This window comes from Oryctolagus cuniculus, chromosome 1 (assembly GCF_964237555.1).
Source record: "Oryctolagus cuniculus chromosome 1, mOryCun1.1, whole genome shotgun sequence".
Lineage (NCBI taxonomy): Eukaryota > Metazoa > Chordata > Mammalia > Lagomorpha > Leporidae > Oryctolagus > Oryctolagus cuniculus.
The window spans coordinates 128,650,531-128,666,924 of record NC_091432.1 but is presented as its reverse complement, the minus strand read 5'-3'; the positions used below and the strand labels follow the sequence as shown (position 1 = coordinate 128,666,924).

Genomic DNA, 16,394 nt, shown 5'->3' with positions numbered 1-16,394 from the left:
CAAAATAATGAGTTAAGGAAATTGATAAATGATGTGAATGATAAATGTTCCCATGAGATAGAGATTATGAAGAAAAATCAAACTGAAATATTAGAAAAAAGAAATCAATATATTAACTAAAAAATACAGTAGAAAGCCTTCACGACAGACGCGGTAAGGCAGAAGGAGGATATCTGAGCTAAAAGACAAATCTCTGGAAACATCTCAGTCAGAACAAAAAAAATTATGAAGAACAAGAAATAAGAAAAATTTAAAACAGTGTTTGAGATTTGTAGGAATCAAACACACAACAAGTGGGTGATAGGAGTTGGTGAGGGTGTGGAAAGAGAGAATGGATTAGAAGTCCTATCCAGTGAAATAATGAGAAATCATGTACCCAATTTAAATGAGGAAAGGGAAATCCATGTACAAGATGCTCATAGAACTCCCAGTAGACATGACCAGATAGGATTTTCACCACAACACATTCCAGTCAAACTGTCAACAGTAAAATATTTTTTTAAAGTTTCTAAAATGTTCACAAGAGAAACATCAGATTACCTTCAAAGGATCTCTAATTAGAATGGCAGCTGATTTCACATAAGAAACACTACAGGCCAGGAGAGAATGGACAGATATGGTCTAAGCTTAAAAAGAAAACATTAAATCAACCCAGAATACTATACCCCACAAAGCACTGATTTATGGATGAGGTGAAATAAAGACCTTCCATGACAAAGATAAATTGAAAGAATTTGTCACCACTCATCCAGCCTTACAAATGAGGCTTAAGGATGCACTACACACAAAAACACAGAAAGATAGTCATCCTTACAAAAGAGTGTGAAGGCAGAAAATCTCTTGGTAAAAGTGCAAAGGAAATCCAAAGCAAACAATAGGAACATTTACATTAAATTGCAGGGCCAAGTCATTACTTATCAATAATAACCTTGAGTGTATGGGGTCAGCACTGTGGCATAGTAGGCTAAGCCTCTGCCTGTGGCATCAGAATCCCATATGGGCACTGGTTTGAGTCCTGGGTGCTCCACTTCCAATCTAGCTCTCTGCTTATGGCCTGGGAAAGCAGTGGTGGATTGCCCAATTGCTTGGGCCCCTGAACCCATGTGGGAGGCCCAGAAGAAGCTCCTGGTCCTGGCTTCAGATAGGTATAGCTCCAGGTGTAGTGGCCAATTGGGGAGTGCACCAGTGGATGCAAGACCTTTCTCTCTGTCTCTCCTTCTTTCTATCTGTAATTCCTGGAAATGAAGGAAAATGACAATACAATATATCAAAACTTAGGGATACAACAAAAGCAGGGCTAAAAGTGAAGATGTACCAATTAGTACCTACATAAAGAAATGGGAAGACATCAGATAAATGAGCTATTAATGCCTCTCAATAACCTAGAAAAACAAGAACAAAACAAACCCAAGATTAGGAAGAGGAAAGGAATAATTAAAATTAAGAAAAAAAAAAAACAAGATTTGAATAAAAAAAGATCAGTGAAATGAAGAGCTATTTTTCTTAAAAAAGAAAAACGAAATTAATACACTATTGGTCCAACTAACCAGAAAAAAGGGAGAAGACACAAATCAATAAAATCAGAGATGAAGAGATATAACAATGGACACCACAAATAAGATAGAAATATCAGAAGGTACTATAAACAGCTATATGTCAACAAATTGGAAAGTCTACAAGCGCTGTGTCATAGCAGGTCGACAGCTGCCCTGCACCTATTGAGTGACAGCTGAGCTCTGTTATTCTCCGGGACTTGGGAGAGTGACTCATCCTCTCTTGGCCTGAGTTTTCTCATCATGAAAGGTAATGCAATGTATTGGAGTGAAATGGACATGCTAAGCTTCAGTGATTGTCTACAGCCATTGTCTCTTCCAATGAGGAACTGTGTTTTCTTCCTCCTACTATTTGTTGAACACTTTACTTAGTGTAAGGTTAACCTTAGGAGTATTAAATAAACTGAAAATAGATTTTTGTAAAAAATCGAGAGGTAATAAGAGTGGGAGGAGGAAGAAGGGTTGGAGCATAGGTGGGAGGGAGGGTAGGGTAGGAAGTATCACTCTGTTCCTAAATCTGTATATTATGAAATACATGAAACTTGTGTAACTTAAATAAAACTTTAAAAAATAAAGATAATGTTTCTACACCACACAGGAGGCTGCTATAGGGAGAATATACATTAATTTTCCAGGCTTTAGAGCATACCAAGTTGTGAATAAACAATTGATGAATGATTAATGAACAACTAAAATAATTTCTATTACTTCATAAAGGTGAATATATTGAAATCAACACCTGAGTTCTGGTAATAGCAAAAACAGTCTGCTGATGGCCTCTGCTCTGTCTTCATATGATTTTTTTTTTGACAGGCAGAGTGGACAGTGTGTGTGTGAGAGAGAGAGAGAGAGAGAGAGAGAGAGAGAGAGAGAGAAAGGTCTTCCTTTTGCCGCTGGTTCACCCTCCAATGGCCGCTGCGGCCGGCGTGCTGTGGCTGGTGCACCGCGCTGATCCGATGGCAGGAGCCAGGTGCTTCTCCTAGTCTCCCATGGGGTGCAGGGCCCAAGCACTTGGGCCATCCTCCACTGCACTCCCAGGCCACAGCAGAGAGCTGGCCTGGAAGAGGGGCAACCGGGACAGAATCCAGCACCCCGACCAGGACTAGAACCCGGTGTGCCGGTGCCGCTAGGTGGAGGATTAGCCTAGTGAGCCGCATGTCTTCATATGATCTTAAGGATGAACATTCCCATGAAGGGAACCACAGGTCCTGTTCTAGGCAGCCTCAACAATGCAGCTTTGCCAAGTGGCTTTGGAGGGTTTACCGTCAGTCCACTTTAAAGACCCATGATTTTTGGAGTTTTACTTTTTTTCTAGAATTTGATATGTTTGGAAGGGAACTTTACTGCTCCTGCCTCTGATTTGGCTGTTACATTGAGCATGGTTTCTGTATTATGACCCATCACCCATGCACAGGCATGGAGCCTTTGCTCCTTTGTGATTCCTGTCTCACACAAATGCACAGGTGGTTGTTCCCCGTGCCAGTGTGCACTGTGGGATCCACAGCCACACGCCTGTGCTGCAACCATGCAAAGAACCTGTGTCCTTCTGAGCAAGCTCATTAGCCTCTGGGTGCTCAGTTTCTCCTCCTGCACAATAGGAATGGTATGACCCATGTCACAGGATAACTGTTAGTACTGAGTTGTCCCTGAATATGCTTAGAACACGCCTGTCCATCGGGCCACACGCTGCCTTTGTCTCTATCACACACTCATGTTCAATTCATGTCCATTCACACTTAATTCTATTGACCAGGCCCAGTTTCCACCTGTTTTGGCCATCAGGGCTGGCTACATACCAATATCAATGCCAGAAGTGAAATAAGATAGAAATAAGATGGAAGTTTCATGTCCTGTAATCACCAATATCACATACTGAAGCAATTTATATTCTGCCCATGTGCAGATGACAAACGAGGTCCCGGGGTGTGATGACTTGAGAGGCACTTTCGGGATGGATGGCCCAGCCTCTCAGATACTGTATCCCTTTGTGCTTAGTCACTAATCATTTAGGTTCATGGCTTATTAAGTCACAAAATGTCAGTGAGGTGACACTAATATCTGCTTACATGTTCACTTTTTGATACCATTGTCATTGCTCTGTCCATCTCCATATACACAAGCAAAAATTGTTTTAGAAACTTATTTGTATCTGTAATGGTGTATTTATTTGTAAGAGTTCTTGAGCATACAAGAAGGCTTCACAAAGCTTGTGGAAAATAGAATTAAAATATGAGTTTGCCTTGGTGCAAAGAGTTTTGACACTCATGCATATGAGGGATCTTCAAAGTGTTTTGAAAAACTATACATGAATTCTAAAAGTTTTTGTTCCAGTGCAAGCTTATAGGTTAATTTCATTTTCCACACACTTGTCACAGAGCCCTACAAACTGAATGCTCCTAAGGAACCTGATAACTCTTCTGATACAGAGAGTCCTAAGGAAATCACCTGCACCCTCTACAGGAGGAGTCCTGCGAAAGATAGGGAAAGTGCACACTGGGGTAAAACTGCATGGATTTCAAAATTTTTTGCACCAACACTATAGGTCTTTTCTAGTTTTGCAAAAACCTTTTTGAAGAGCCCTTATATTACTCTCACTCACCCCCCCCCAAGCTTTGATCTTAGAATAATGAAAGGAGAAGACCTAGGTGACAGTTGGAAGCCTTAACAGGACAGGCAGGTGCAGGAATGTCTTCAGAAGGAAAGTCCTCACACAGGACCACATCCACCCTGAGCCAGGCTGCAGCCGCCAGGTGCTGGCTCCCCAGAGGTCCCGAGCTGAGGGGCTGGGAGCTGCACTCACGTGGTGACAGTGTTGAGGCCACAGGCCTTCAGCTTCAGCAAGCGGTCCCTCCAGTACTCCCTGGGCACCCGGAAGTAGTGGATGGAGCCCCCGAGGATGCGGAACTTGTGACCGTCCAGGGTGAAGTGTGCGTGACCCGTCACTGTGCTCCCAGTGCCAAGTCCCACAGATCGGTTCTTCAGCTCGAGAGGGGTCAAATGAGACCAATTGTACCTGGAGAGGGGACAGGACGGCGGAGGACAGAAAGGGACAGAGGATGGGGGAGAGCGGAGAGTGCTGAGCCCTCGGGGAAAATGCTGCTCCTCTGAGCAGGGCATACTCTGCCCCTTTTGCTATGCATTATTTTCTCGAAGAGAAGTTACTGCCCTCCCTACCCCCTCATGCAAACCTGGGCTCCAGCGGCTGTGCTGTTTGGGATGGAACGGTCTCTCTCAGCTTCGAGGGAGAAGCAAGACCTGATGAGATAAATGGCAGGAAAAAGATGGCCAGGATCCTGCTCCAGGAGAGGCAGCGGCTGCCGGGAGGAAGGGACACAGGGTCAGGAAAGATGTAGGCCAGCTGTTCTCCAGCCCTGCAGAGGCCAGAGCCTCAGATGGAGGCCCTGAAGGTAGATCCTGTCTTAGGGGACCCGAAGGCAAGAAGATTGGGCTCCACCTGCCCCACAAGTCTCCCCACACTTGGGCTGTAACGGGACCTTCTTCACTCTGAACCTGACACTGGAAACAGCCTAGAACCTGATGAGTCGGGACACTGGGAAGGGATCCGGGCCTGATGGAGGAAGGACGGAGCCTCCATGAGAAGCAGAAGCACTTCATTCCCCAGGAACAGGAGTGACACCAGGTCCTGAAAAAGGGAGCCAACCCTGGATTTCCTCCCATCCTGCAGTGGGGGAACGCTCAGTTAAGATCTAGAGATTTGGCTGAGAAGAGGCTCATGGCAGAGATGAGGAGCAGGTCTCCTGCAGAGCTGAGAGCCCAGGTAGGGTCCTAGTCCACTGGATGTGCCCAGGGACTCGTGCAATCAAGACTGACTCTGACCTGTGGAACCCAGGGAGTGTTGGGAGAGACCCAGGTGAGCACACAGGGGACCATGCGGATCCAAGTGGGACTGAAGGTAGGGCTACCCCAGGGCCCCTGGGCAGTGGACCTGTTCAGACATATGGGCAAACAGCGTGTCTGTCACCTGAGGAAGTGCCGAAAGCCCATGATGCTGAGACTGAGGACCCCACGGCGTGCGCTGCTCCAGCCGCTTTCAGCAGCCCCAAACGCAGCTCTGGGTCCTGGAGTCCACATGGCCTTGGCGACTCACTTCTGTGCTATGCAGGGATAACCAGGGGGAAATCCTCACACAGCAGCCAGCACCAGTGTCCTGGGTCTGCCGCTGCAGCGTCCCAGCCTGGCCGCAGCCTCCACAGCCCAGCGCCTTGAGTCCAGAAGCCTCCTGTGGTGCCGCGGAAAGGTTGTAGTGCTCCAGTCCCAGAGCTGTCCAGAGCTCTAATAAGCCAGAGCACTACCAGACACAGTGCAAGTGCCCTTGAGTTCTGGGAAAGGAGACAGTTCTTCCTTGCCTTATCATCTGGTCCTTGGATCTCCTGAAATGACTGTGCATTGCCAGCTGGCTCAGAACTCACAAATCAGTGGGAGGAGAAGAAGCGGAGGACCCAGCTGCAGTGTACCTGAGAGCAAGAAGTCCTGATGCCTCAGGTTCTGCACCTTAACCCAGTGCCCATTATGTCCAGATACAGCATTTCTGACTAGAAATAATTGTCAGCTGTGCACACAATTAAACAGATTCAATGGGTTTGTTAATGCTACATTAAAGTTCAACAGAGAACACTGAGGGTACAGGAGGGGGACACAGGCTGCTCAGGAGTATGGCAGTTTTCCCGAATTGAGTCTTGACAAGAGTGAGAATTGTCTTCGGATTAGCTTGAAAATGTCTACACAGCATGGAACGTGCATGGAAATACTTTGGAAGTCTGGAGGTGTGAAGTAGCAGGAGCCTGGCAGGAGGCAGATCATAGGTGGCCATTGCTGTGGGCGCAGTGCCAAGTAACTCACTCTCTTTCCAAAAATCAATGGGGAGGTGGGTGAGACCATTAAATGATATCAAGCAGAAAGTAATTCTGGTTGTAGTTTCATACAGATGACTTGATGGGAGGTTGAATCTAAATGGGAGACAAACACGTCATCCCATAGACCTGGAGATTCCTGAATGAGGGTGTTTGTTGTGGAAACTGTGGTGGAAATAAGAGCAGGTTGTGATTCAAAGTCTAGTGGGGTGAAAGTGGTAGCACTTGATAATCCCATGGGGTCTGTAGCCCAGAGAAAACACTCTGGGATGACCGCTGTGTTCAGACTAAGTAACTTGCTGCTGGCATTGATTGAGATAAGAGCAGGGAGAATCAGAGATTTTAATGGACAAGTGATGGATCCAGTTTCAAATTATGTATTTCAGTTCCTGTGCCCAAAAGAGAAACCTTTTGATGATCTCCTGGACACCTTTCCAATTCCTTTCCAACTTGAAACAAGAAAACGTAAATCTGGAATGAGTCCTCAGAGAATATTGTGGTATAATGTTCTCCTGTTTCCTTCTTGAACCACAAGCTCCTTGAAAGTGTTGTAGATTATCTACCTTGTCCTCATTCTTAGATTGTAAGCAATGCACTATTATGACTTTCTCAAGGTTGGCTTTTTAGACATATGGCATAATTCTTCTTTGTCAAAATTAAAAAAAAAAACTGCCCTATGAGTTGTGCCTTTCCATAGAAAATGTAGAATAAACTTGTCTAAATCTACCGAAAACCACACTGTAATTTTTATGGGAGTTGCATTAGACATACAGATCAAATGTAAAGAAGTGACATCTTCTAATCCATGAACATGATCTGACTCTTGATTTATTTACATCTTCTTTTAATTCTTGCTTCAGAATTCTTGATTTTTGAACATACAGATTCTGTTCATGCTTTGTTATGTTTTTAAACTATGTATTTCATTTTCTTTTGAGCAATATGAAATGGTATTAGATATTTAGTTCCTATTTGGACATGCTTGTTTTTCATCTATAGAATAGGATTAGGTTTTCTATGTTGATTTTGTACTCTGTGACCTTGGTGAACTCACATATTAACTCTAGAAGTTTATGTGTTTCTTGGTCTTATCTACATAGATAATCATGCAGCTGCAAATATGAACAATTTTTTTAAGGTTGATTTTTTTTGACAGGCAGAGTGGACAGTGAGAGAGAGAGACAGGGAGAAAGGTCTTCCTTTGCCGTTGGTTCACCCTCCAATGGCCACTGCGGCCGGTGCACCATGCTGATCTGAAGCCAGGAGCCAGGTACTTCTCCTGGTCTCCCATGGGGTGCAGGGCCCAAGTACTTGGGCCATCCTCCACCGCACTCCCAGGCCACAGCAGAAAGCTGGCCTGGAAGAGGGGCAACCGGGACAGAATCCAGCACCCCAACCGGGACTAGAACCCGGAGTGCCGGCGCCGCAGGTGGAAGATTAGCCTATTGAGCCGTGGCGCCAGCCCAAGATTGATTTTACTTATTTGAAAGGCAGAGTTACAAAAAGAGAGAGAAGGAGGAAGGGGGAGGAGAGAGATCTTCCATCTGCTGCTTTACTCCAAATAGCCCTGACCACCAAAGCTGGTTTGTATCCTGGTTGCTCCACTTCGAATCCAGCTCCCAGCTAATCGTCTGAGAAAAACAGCAGAAGACGTGAGCCCTGCACACATGTAGGAAACCAGGATGGAACTCCTGACTCTTGGCTTTGGTCTGGCTCAACTATAGCCATTGCTGCCATTTGGGGACTGAGCTAATGGATGTAAGATCTCTCTTTTTCTCTCTTTCTCCCTCCCTCCCTCTCTCTATTTCTCTCTCTCTCTCTCTCTGTGGGTGTGTGTTATGTATCTATAGCTCTAACTCTCAAATATATGCTTAAATCTTTTTTAAATGTAAAGAATTTTCATTCACTGTCTTTTAAATACTGGATTAAAATTCAACTCCATAAAATTCACCCCTTCAAGGTGTAAAGTTCAGTGGTATTTGGTATAGTCACAAGATTGTACAAACATCAGCAGTTAATTTCAGGGCATTTTCATCCCCTGGATGAATCCGTTTGCCATTGGTGGCCACTGGTCCTTTCATCATCCTTACAGTCCCTGGTAACCAAGTTTGCTTTCTGGTTGTATAGATTTCACTATTTGGAATTTTTCACAAGAATGAAATTGCACAATGTTGGGGGTGTGTGACTATCTTCTTCACGGAGCATCATATTTTCCAAGGTCACTCTTACTGAAGCATGTATCCATGCTCCAGTCCTTCTTATAGCCACATAATAGTCCATTGTGAGGATATGCCACTTTCTATTATCCTTTTGTCAGCTAATGCACACTTGGTTTCTTTCTACTTTTTCCTAGCATAATGCTGCTTTGAACATTTAAGTAGATTTGAGTGAACATATTTTTGTCTGTCCTCTTGGGGAAGTATGTGACTGGATAGCCACTGATTTTCAGATTTTGAAATACCCTTTCAGCCCACATTCTTTTTTCTCCCCACTGTTATTTCAGTACATGAAACTTGACTGCTACCACAAGTCTTCCTGAAAAGGTCAGGAAGATAACCCGGATGCATGAAGTGCTGTCTCCTGGATCATACATGAAGGACTGTTGTAAATCAAACGCCTGTCCATCATTCTATTGAATCAGTAAAGTGTATAAAACCTTTTTCCTGCATAACCTCAGCTTCTAACTAGAATGTCTATCATCTTAGACTGGAATGCCATCGGTAAGCTGCCCAAAGACAACACTTGTATGGGGATTTCTCCTTTGGTATCAGTGTTCCTTCTCAGTTTGGAGACAATTATATATCCCAGAAACACTCAGACAACCGAGAAGTCAGGAGACAAAGTCTTAAAATGTATCTGCAAAAGAATATGATGGGGGAAAGCACATGGAGTGTGTGCTTAGGTTGATCTGCAAACCTCAGCGTAGGGGGATTTGGTACATAATTTAGGGACACCTGGAAAACAGCAAGAAGTCTGTTAGAGTTCATTACAGAAGCCAGGATCCATGGGGAAGGAAAACAGAAGGGCAGCACAGCTGCTGTTGCGCTGTGGCAGTTCCATTGCTACCTGCCCTAAGGAAGAGCATAGATTGGGTGCTTCAAGCTGGTGGAAAGCTGCAGAATATGCAAGTGGCACTGAGCACAAGGACAAGCATGCCCTGTCAATTCTGTCCTAGTGATGCATAAAATCCAAAAACAGAAGGGAAATTTAGATGTTATGGTCTGTTGGGCTGTGTAGGTGTAAGAAAATTGTATTTCCCATTTCCATGCCTGGACTGTAATAGCTGGAGGACACTGGTGCCCCGCATGGTGGAATCCACAAGAATGTGACTTCTATGAGAAAGGAACTTTAGTCTCACAGAGAGTGGAGAAGGACGATTGAGAAACTACCTGGTTTAGCAGATGAGCCTCTTATTTAAACCAAGATGTAGGCTACCACATCACCTAATGATTGAGAAGATACTCTGAGAAGCCAAAAGATTACTAGGAGGGAATTTAGATCAGAGTAGCCACTTTAAACAAAAAGGCAGGGTTAGCATCTCTGCATGGTTACTGCAGCTGGAGGACACTACATGTGATGGAAGCATGCTAGATACCACAGAGATGTCAAAATCAGAGTCGTGCACTACTCAGCCCACCCTGAATAAGCTATTGCATTCAGGGAGAACTGATGCTTTCTAGTCAGCCTGACAGACTGGGATCAGGCTGTCAGATACCTAACTTGACCAAACAAGGGTGATTTTACCTCCCGGCGTTAAAGATGGACATCTAAGGAAGAGGTACAAGATTTGATGTGGGGAGAATTTGGAATGAGACATGAAATCTATTTCTCAATTTTCATGGCCCCCATGAAGAACTCTTTATGGTAGAAATGAAAGAGCACATTATCCAGTTAGCCTCAGCATCTTGATTAGAATTAAGTTTGTAAATGGCCTCAGCCTGATGCTGGCATCAATGATTTCTGACTTTGGTGAGACTGAGAAGCCATGACACAGTGCAAATAAAAAGTAGGATAGGCCGGTGCCGCGGCTCAATAGGCTAATCCTCTGCCTGCGGCGCCAGTACACCGGGTTCTAGTCCCGGTTGGGGCACCAGATTTTGTCCCGGTTGCCCCTCTTCCAGGCCAGCTCTCTGCTGTGGCCTGGGAGTGCAGTGGAGGATGGCCCAGGTCCTTGGGCCCTGCACCTGCATGGGAGACCAGGAGAAGCACCTGGCTCCTGGCTTCGGATCAGCATGGTGCACTGGCCGCAGTGGCCATTGGAGGGTGAACCAACAGTAAAGGAAGACCTTTCTCTCTGTTTCTCTGTCTCTCTGTCCACTCTGCCTGTCAAAATAAAAAGTAGGATAAACAACGAAGTGAGAAATTTGAAAAGGGTATATGAGGTTGTTCTGGAAACAGCTATGGCAGGATCTTGTGTTTCGTTGTGTAAGGTCCCTCCTAAGGACAAATAGTTCAAAGGATCAAGGGCATTCAGGTCCTCCTTATGCTCCTACTGTTAGAGTGAGGGACTGGGGTGGATTCTTCTGATGTCCCTGGCTGAGGACAGTGTCCAGTGTATCCCCTTCGGGCAGACCATTGAAAGTGGCAATGGGCCACATGTGACACTATTCACTGGTCCCAGATAAACTATCTCTGTTTTCTGTAGTAGATACAGTTTGGAATTATTCCAATTTACAAAAATCCAAATCAGTTGTGGGGAAATACATGAGCAACAGATGGATATAGTGGCCAAACCCTTAGAGTAGAACTGGTGGTTTTGTATTTGCCAATCAGAAAAGCCTCCTTGGATATTTCTGGTATACATATCCTCAATGCATCTGGGGTTGTATACCATACAAAATTTAGACACCAATACCAGAGATTTCCATGTATATTGGTGCATGATAAATCGAGCCCTGAACTGTTACTACTCCATCAGCAATAGAGCTTGCTGAAGGGGCTTCAAAGAAATGACAGCCATAATTAAGGAACTAGAGAGAGCCTGTATAATCCATGTGACCAGAATCCTTACAATAGCCCCATTTAATCTGTCCAAAAGTTCAGTGGAATGCAGAGAATGACAGTGGACTTGGAAGACATTAATAGTGTTCCCCACAACACATGCCACTCTCCTTAATATAATTATCTCATGATAATGGACTTTCTTAACATTTTATTTCAGAATACTTTCAATGTTACCACACAAAAATTATGAAATAGTAATACAAAAAATTCCCACACATCTTCACCCCATTTCCCCTGTTGACAACTCAATTAATGAACTACATTCAGAATTTCCTATAATTTTATTCAAAAACCTTTTGCCCTCCCAGCCCTCACAGATTCTAGAAACCAAGGTATGTTGAATTGAATCTAAATGCTAAAAGAAAAAATGGAAGTACAAAAGTAAGATTAATAAAATGGAATAAATGATAATTCTGTTATTTAAATGATGGGATAAAAGTAGCATATTTCTCCTAATCCTGTCAGAAAATGTCCCAACTCATCAAGGAAATGACAGCAAATAATCTAAACCTACACCTTCACTGAATCTAAAAGACACTGCTACAGTGTAGTGGAGACAGTGCCTCCAACTGTGTTCATTCCAGGTTCTTGCCTCCCCAAGAGATAAGAATTCAGAGACATAGATAGAGTGCAAGAGTTGGAGGGGGACTTATTCAACGGGAGTACACATTCAAAACTGAATATAAACAGACCCATGAGGAGACGCCTGCCATGAGGAGAAAACACATGCATCCTGGTTTGGCTGTCCCCTTTATTTGGCAGTGCCTTAATTGACTATACAAATGGGATAGAGTATGGGTAGGGCTCAGTGTGTGTGCTGATCTCTGGGAAGGTCTTTATGGCATCTCTGTGGAATTCAACATACAGTTATTCATTATTACAACCTCATGTTGGAGGAGACACAGGTGCATCATGGGAAAGTGACTATTGAGTGGCCATAGATGGGGTGGAATTAGAAGCCCAAAGCTGCAAGACAGAGAAACTGAGGCAAGCAAGAAAGTAGGCAAGAAAGAGGAAAATTCAGGAAAATGCTTTAAAACCCCCTGAACTTCCTCTTTTCCTCACTGAAACTAAAATTGTCTTACTTGGTCCCCTCCCATTCACTTCGTGAAGTATACTTTGTTGCATTAATATATCTTTGCTGCTTATACTTACTGTATGTGTGAACCTCATTTCATTTACTGTGTGATGTCCAATGTATGAGTCAACCATACCTACCAAAAGACTCCCAGGAAACATCATGACACCTTGTGTATCCCATATCAATAGGATTTTCCCAAACTGAGTCCTCTAGTCCATTGCCCAGCAAGGTAATTATGGCTATTGGCATGCTGGAAGAAAATAATAGCGAGGAGTCATGTAATTATCACTCAATTCCTGAGGTTTTTCAGAGATTACAGGCAGAGCTTCATAAATATGGAGTTGAGCAGTGCCAGATAAGCTCTTGCCCTTGGGTGATTTGTCAGTGAAAGAAGTCAGTGTGTTTCTATTATGTTTTAGACTTATTTATTTGAAAGGTAGAGTTACAGAGAGAGAAAGAGGAGACAGTTTTGGGGGGAAAGAGAGAAATAGAGAAGGCTGCATGCATCCAGGGCTGTGGGTGTGGCAGCAGGGGCTACAGCTGGGCTATTGGCACTGTCTGTCTGCCCATGTGTCTCTGAGGACAGCGATGGTGTGAGCTCCAGGGCTCAGGGAGAACAACGAGTGAGGCAGAAGGAGCTGAGAAGGGTAGACGTTACCACTGCATCCTTGTCCAAGACCTGACACTTCCCCATTCTTGACCAAAGAGAGTAGATTCATTGAGATGTTTGTTTCAGATTTACTTATTTATTTTGAAAGCCAGAGTTACAGAAAGAGTGACGAGGAGACAGAGAGAGAGAGAGAGAAAGAGAGAGAGAGAGAGAGAGAGAGAGAGAGAGAATATAAATCTTCCATCAGCTGGTTCACTCCCCAGATGGCCGCCACTAACACATGGGTGGCAGAGACCCAAGCACTTGAGTCATCTTCCCCTGCTTTTCCCAGGCCATTAGCAGGGAGCTGGATGGGAAGTGGAGCAGCCAGAAATGTAACAAGTGCCCATATGGGATGGTGGCATCACAGGGAGTGGCTTTACCTGCTACTCCAGGATGCCAGCCTCGGTGTGTTTCTTTTAAAATAGCAAAGATGGGTTGTCTGCTAGCTGATTTGCTGCTACTTTGTTCAATGCTAGCAAATTCCAGTAAAGTTAACAAGAAGGAGGAAGGGAAGTAGGGGGTAGATTGGGAAGTATCATTTTGCTCTTAAAACTTATATATGGGTCCGGAGCTGTGACATAGTGGGTAAAGCTGCCTCCTGCAGTGCTGGCATTCCATATGGGCACCAGTTCAAGTCCTGTTTGCTCCACTTCCAATCCAGCTCTCTGGGAAAGCAGAAGAAGATGGTCCAAGTGTTTGGGCGCCTGCACTCACGTGGGAGATCCAGAAGAGGCTCCTGGCCCCTGGCTCCTGGCTTTGGATTGGCCCAGCTCTGGCCATTGTGGCCACTTGGGGTGTGAACCAGTGGATGGAAGACCTCTCTCTCTCTCTCTGCCTCTGTCTCTCTGTGATTCTACCTTTCAAATAAATAAATAAATATTTTTTAAAAAACTTACATAGGAAATTTGTTACATTTACATAAATAAATTTTTTTAAAAAAATTTAAAAGCAGATAGAAGCTAGCATTGAAACGTTAATTATTGATGTTCCCTAAGTCCTTGGGGACTTGGAATCTTATGACTCCAGGTCTTACCCTTGTACTACTCCCTTAATGTAGTGAGTTAGTCTGTAACAAAGCAGTGGTTTGTAACCATCAAAGAAAATACCAAGGAGCTGCAAGCTGAGGAAGAGATGCTGGGGTCTGATAAAGTCTACATCAAAGGCTTTGAGGATAGGGGCTGCACTTCAACATCAGTGACTTGGCATGAATTTTCACCATAAATCAGAGAAGTAAGAAATACAATTTGTTAATATTTTGAATAAAAATTTCCAATTTTAATATCATAAATACGTGCAGAGGGTCTTGGGGCATTTGAGAATTTCTTAAAGTAGCCCAAATAGTAGACCCAGAACACAAAAGCTGCCTTTATTGATCATTCCCATTTATTTTCTGTAATTCTGGTGCTGTGACTTCTGGGCTCTTGCTGACTCTGGGAAGACTGTCACATCAACACTGGCCAGATCCTTGAAGTAGTAAAGGACTCAACATCAAGTGCACATTTCACACACAAATCAACCAACCCGAGGCCCACACAGACCACCCCCGTCAGGCTCACACTCAGGGCCAATGTTTCCTATGCATTATCACTCCAGGGCCAAGTACCAGGCAAGTAAGGTAAGTATCCACACCTCAAAGTCCACAGGAATTATTCCCACTAGTCATTCCTAAATTTACCAACACAGTTTGCTCAGTCATTCCCAAGGACACCACAACAACAGCATTGCCCACATTTTGCCCCAGCTACAGGTATCCTGGTGTTTCTTATCTGGACTTATGTGCACATCCACCCCTGGGAATGTAACATGCTGTCTTTTTGTTTCAGGGTGTAATAGGATGCATTTGACCAGGGGCACAATAAACCTTACTAGTCAGAGACTTCAGGGGACAAAGACGTCATTATGGTTAATGAAACACTGAAATCTCTGAACATAATGCATTTCCTCTTGCGGATGCCTGCCAAATGATGTTTTGTAGCTAATTGTCCATGCAGAATGTGCTGTTCTGTTCTGCCAATGTTAAGATCAGACTTTCAGTTCTCTTTCAGTATGTCTCAAGAAACTACAATAATGTTAGAGATTTAATATAAAAATTGCTGTTATTGGAACTACAGTGAGTTTCAGTGTTTATTTCCTTCTTCTCCTATTTCTGCCCATTTCTCTAATTCTTAATGTGTTATTAGTTATGTCCTCCCAAGCACAGCATCTTTTTTAAGCTCCTTAAACTTCCTGGAAGGTTATAACTCAGGAGGATGGTAGTTTTTTAGACATTCATCTACTAAATCCTCATTCTACTGATAGAATAAACTTGATATTTTCTTTATCATCAAACTTGTTCTTTGTTGTTCTAATTTGGCACCATTGACAAGGACTGGACTTTTGGTGACAAAAGTGAGCCATTTTCAGTGAGCCATTTAGGAAGGGGCTGTCACACTTGATTTCACACACCCTACTGCTGACTTTTCATAGCAGCACACTGGACCCACTCAAGCTGTTAGAGTGTGAGGAGTTAGGAAGAAGAAAAGACAGGCAGAGAGACAGGAAACAAGAAAGTACTCTAGCCGGTGCCATGGCTCACTAGGTTAATCTTCTGCCTGTGGCGCCGGCACACCAGGTTCTAGTCCCAGTCGGAGCGCTGGTTTTGTCCCGGTTGCTCCTCTTCCAGTCCAGCTCTCTGCTGTGGCCTGGGAAGGCAGTGGAGGATGGCTCAGGTCCTTGGGCCCTGCACCCGCATGGGAGACCAGGAGAAGCCCCTGGCTCCTGGCTTTGGATCAGCCTAGTGCTGGCCACAGCAGCCATTTGGGGGGTGAACCAATGGAAGGAAGACCTTTCTCTCTGTCTCTTTGTCTCTCACTGTCTAACTCTGCCTGTCAAAAAAAAAAAAAAAAAAAAAGAAAGTACTCTAAATCACTACAAGCAGCAGGCGCTAACATCAGCTACAGAAAGATAGTTCTTAACTGCCAGACAAGATAATTTCCTGATTTTTCCTCAGTGATTAATAGGATAATTTACTAACTCATGTTATCAGGAAGATAACAGAGACCCTGACCACTCCCCCAAAGGATGTGAGAAAAATCTTTTTAGTATGTCCTAAAACTTCAAAAGATTAGACACTATAATTTTTAAAAAGTGAACTCTGCCTTTTATTTCTTTCACTTTAAGAGTTTCTAAATCCGAGACAATGTATGTACTTAATGAAAATAATCAGTCCTATTTTTCATTGTTTTTAATCATAC

At 43.9% G+C, this 16,394-nt stretch overlaps 1 protein-coding gene across 2 annotated transcripts in view; it reads right to left on the bottom strand.

The window, feature by feature from the left end:
• LOC103345097 (beta-galactosidase-1-like protein 3) overlaps positions 1-15,978 on the bottom strand; it is an 88,989-nt gene extending 73,011 nt beyond the window's left edge. The window contains exons 1-3 of one of the 2 annotated variants that reach the window (XM_051834487.2): positions 5,536-15,978; positions 4,742-4,867; positions 4,354-4,566 (exon numbers count right to left, since the gene is read on the bottom strand). In XM_051834487.2, coding sequence (XP_051690447.2) covers positions 4,354-4,566; positions 4,742-4,867; positions 5,536-5,645 — 449 coding nt within the window. In that variant the 5' untranslated portion in view covers positions 5,646-15,978. The remainder of the gene's footprint in view (positions 1-4,353; positions 4,567-4,741; positions 4,868-5,535) is intronic. The other variant, XM_008248354.3, reaches the window with a different exon arrangement.
• Positions 15,979-16,394: the final 416 nt, after the last annotated feature.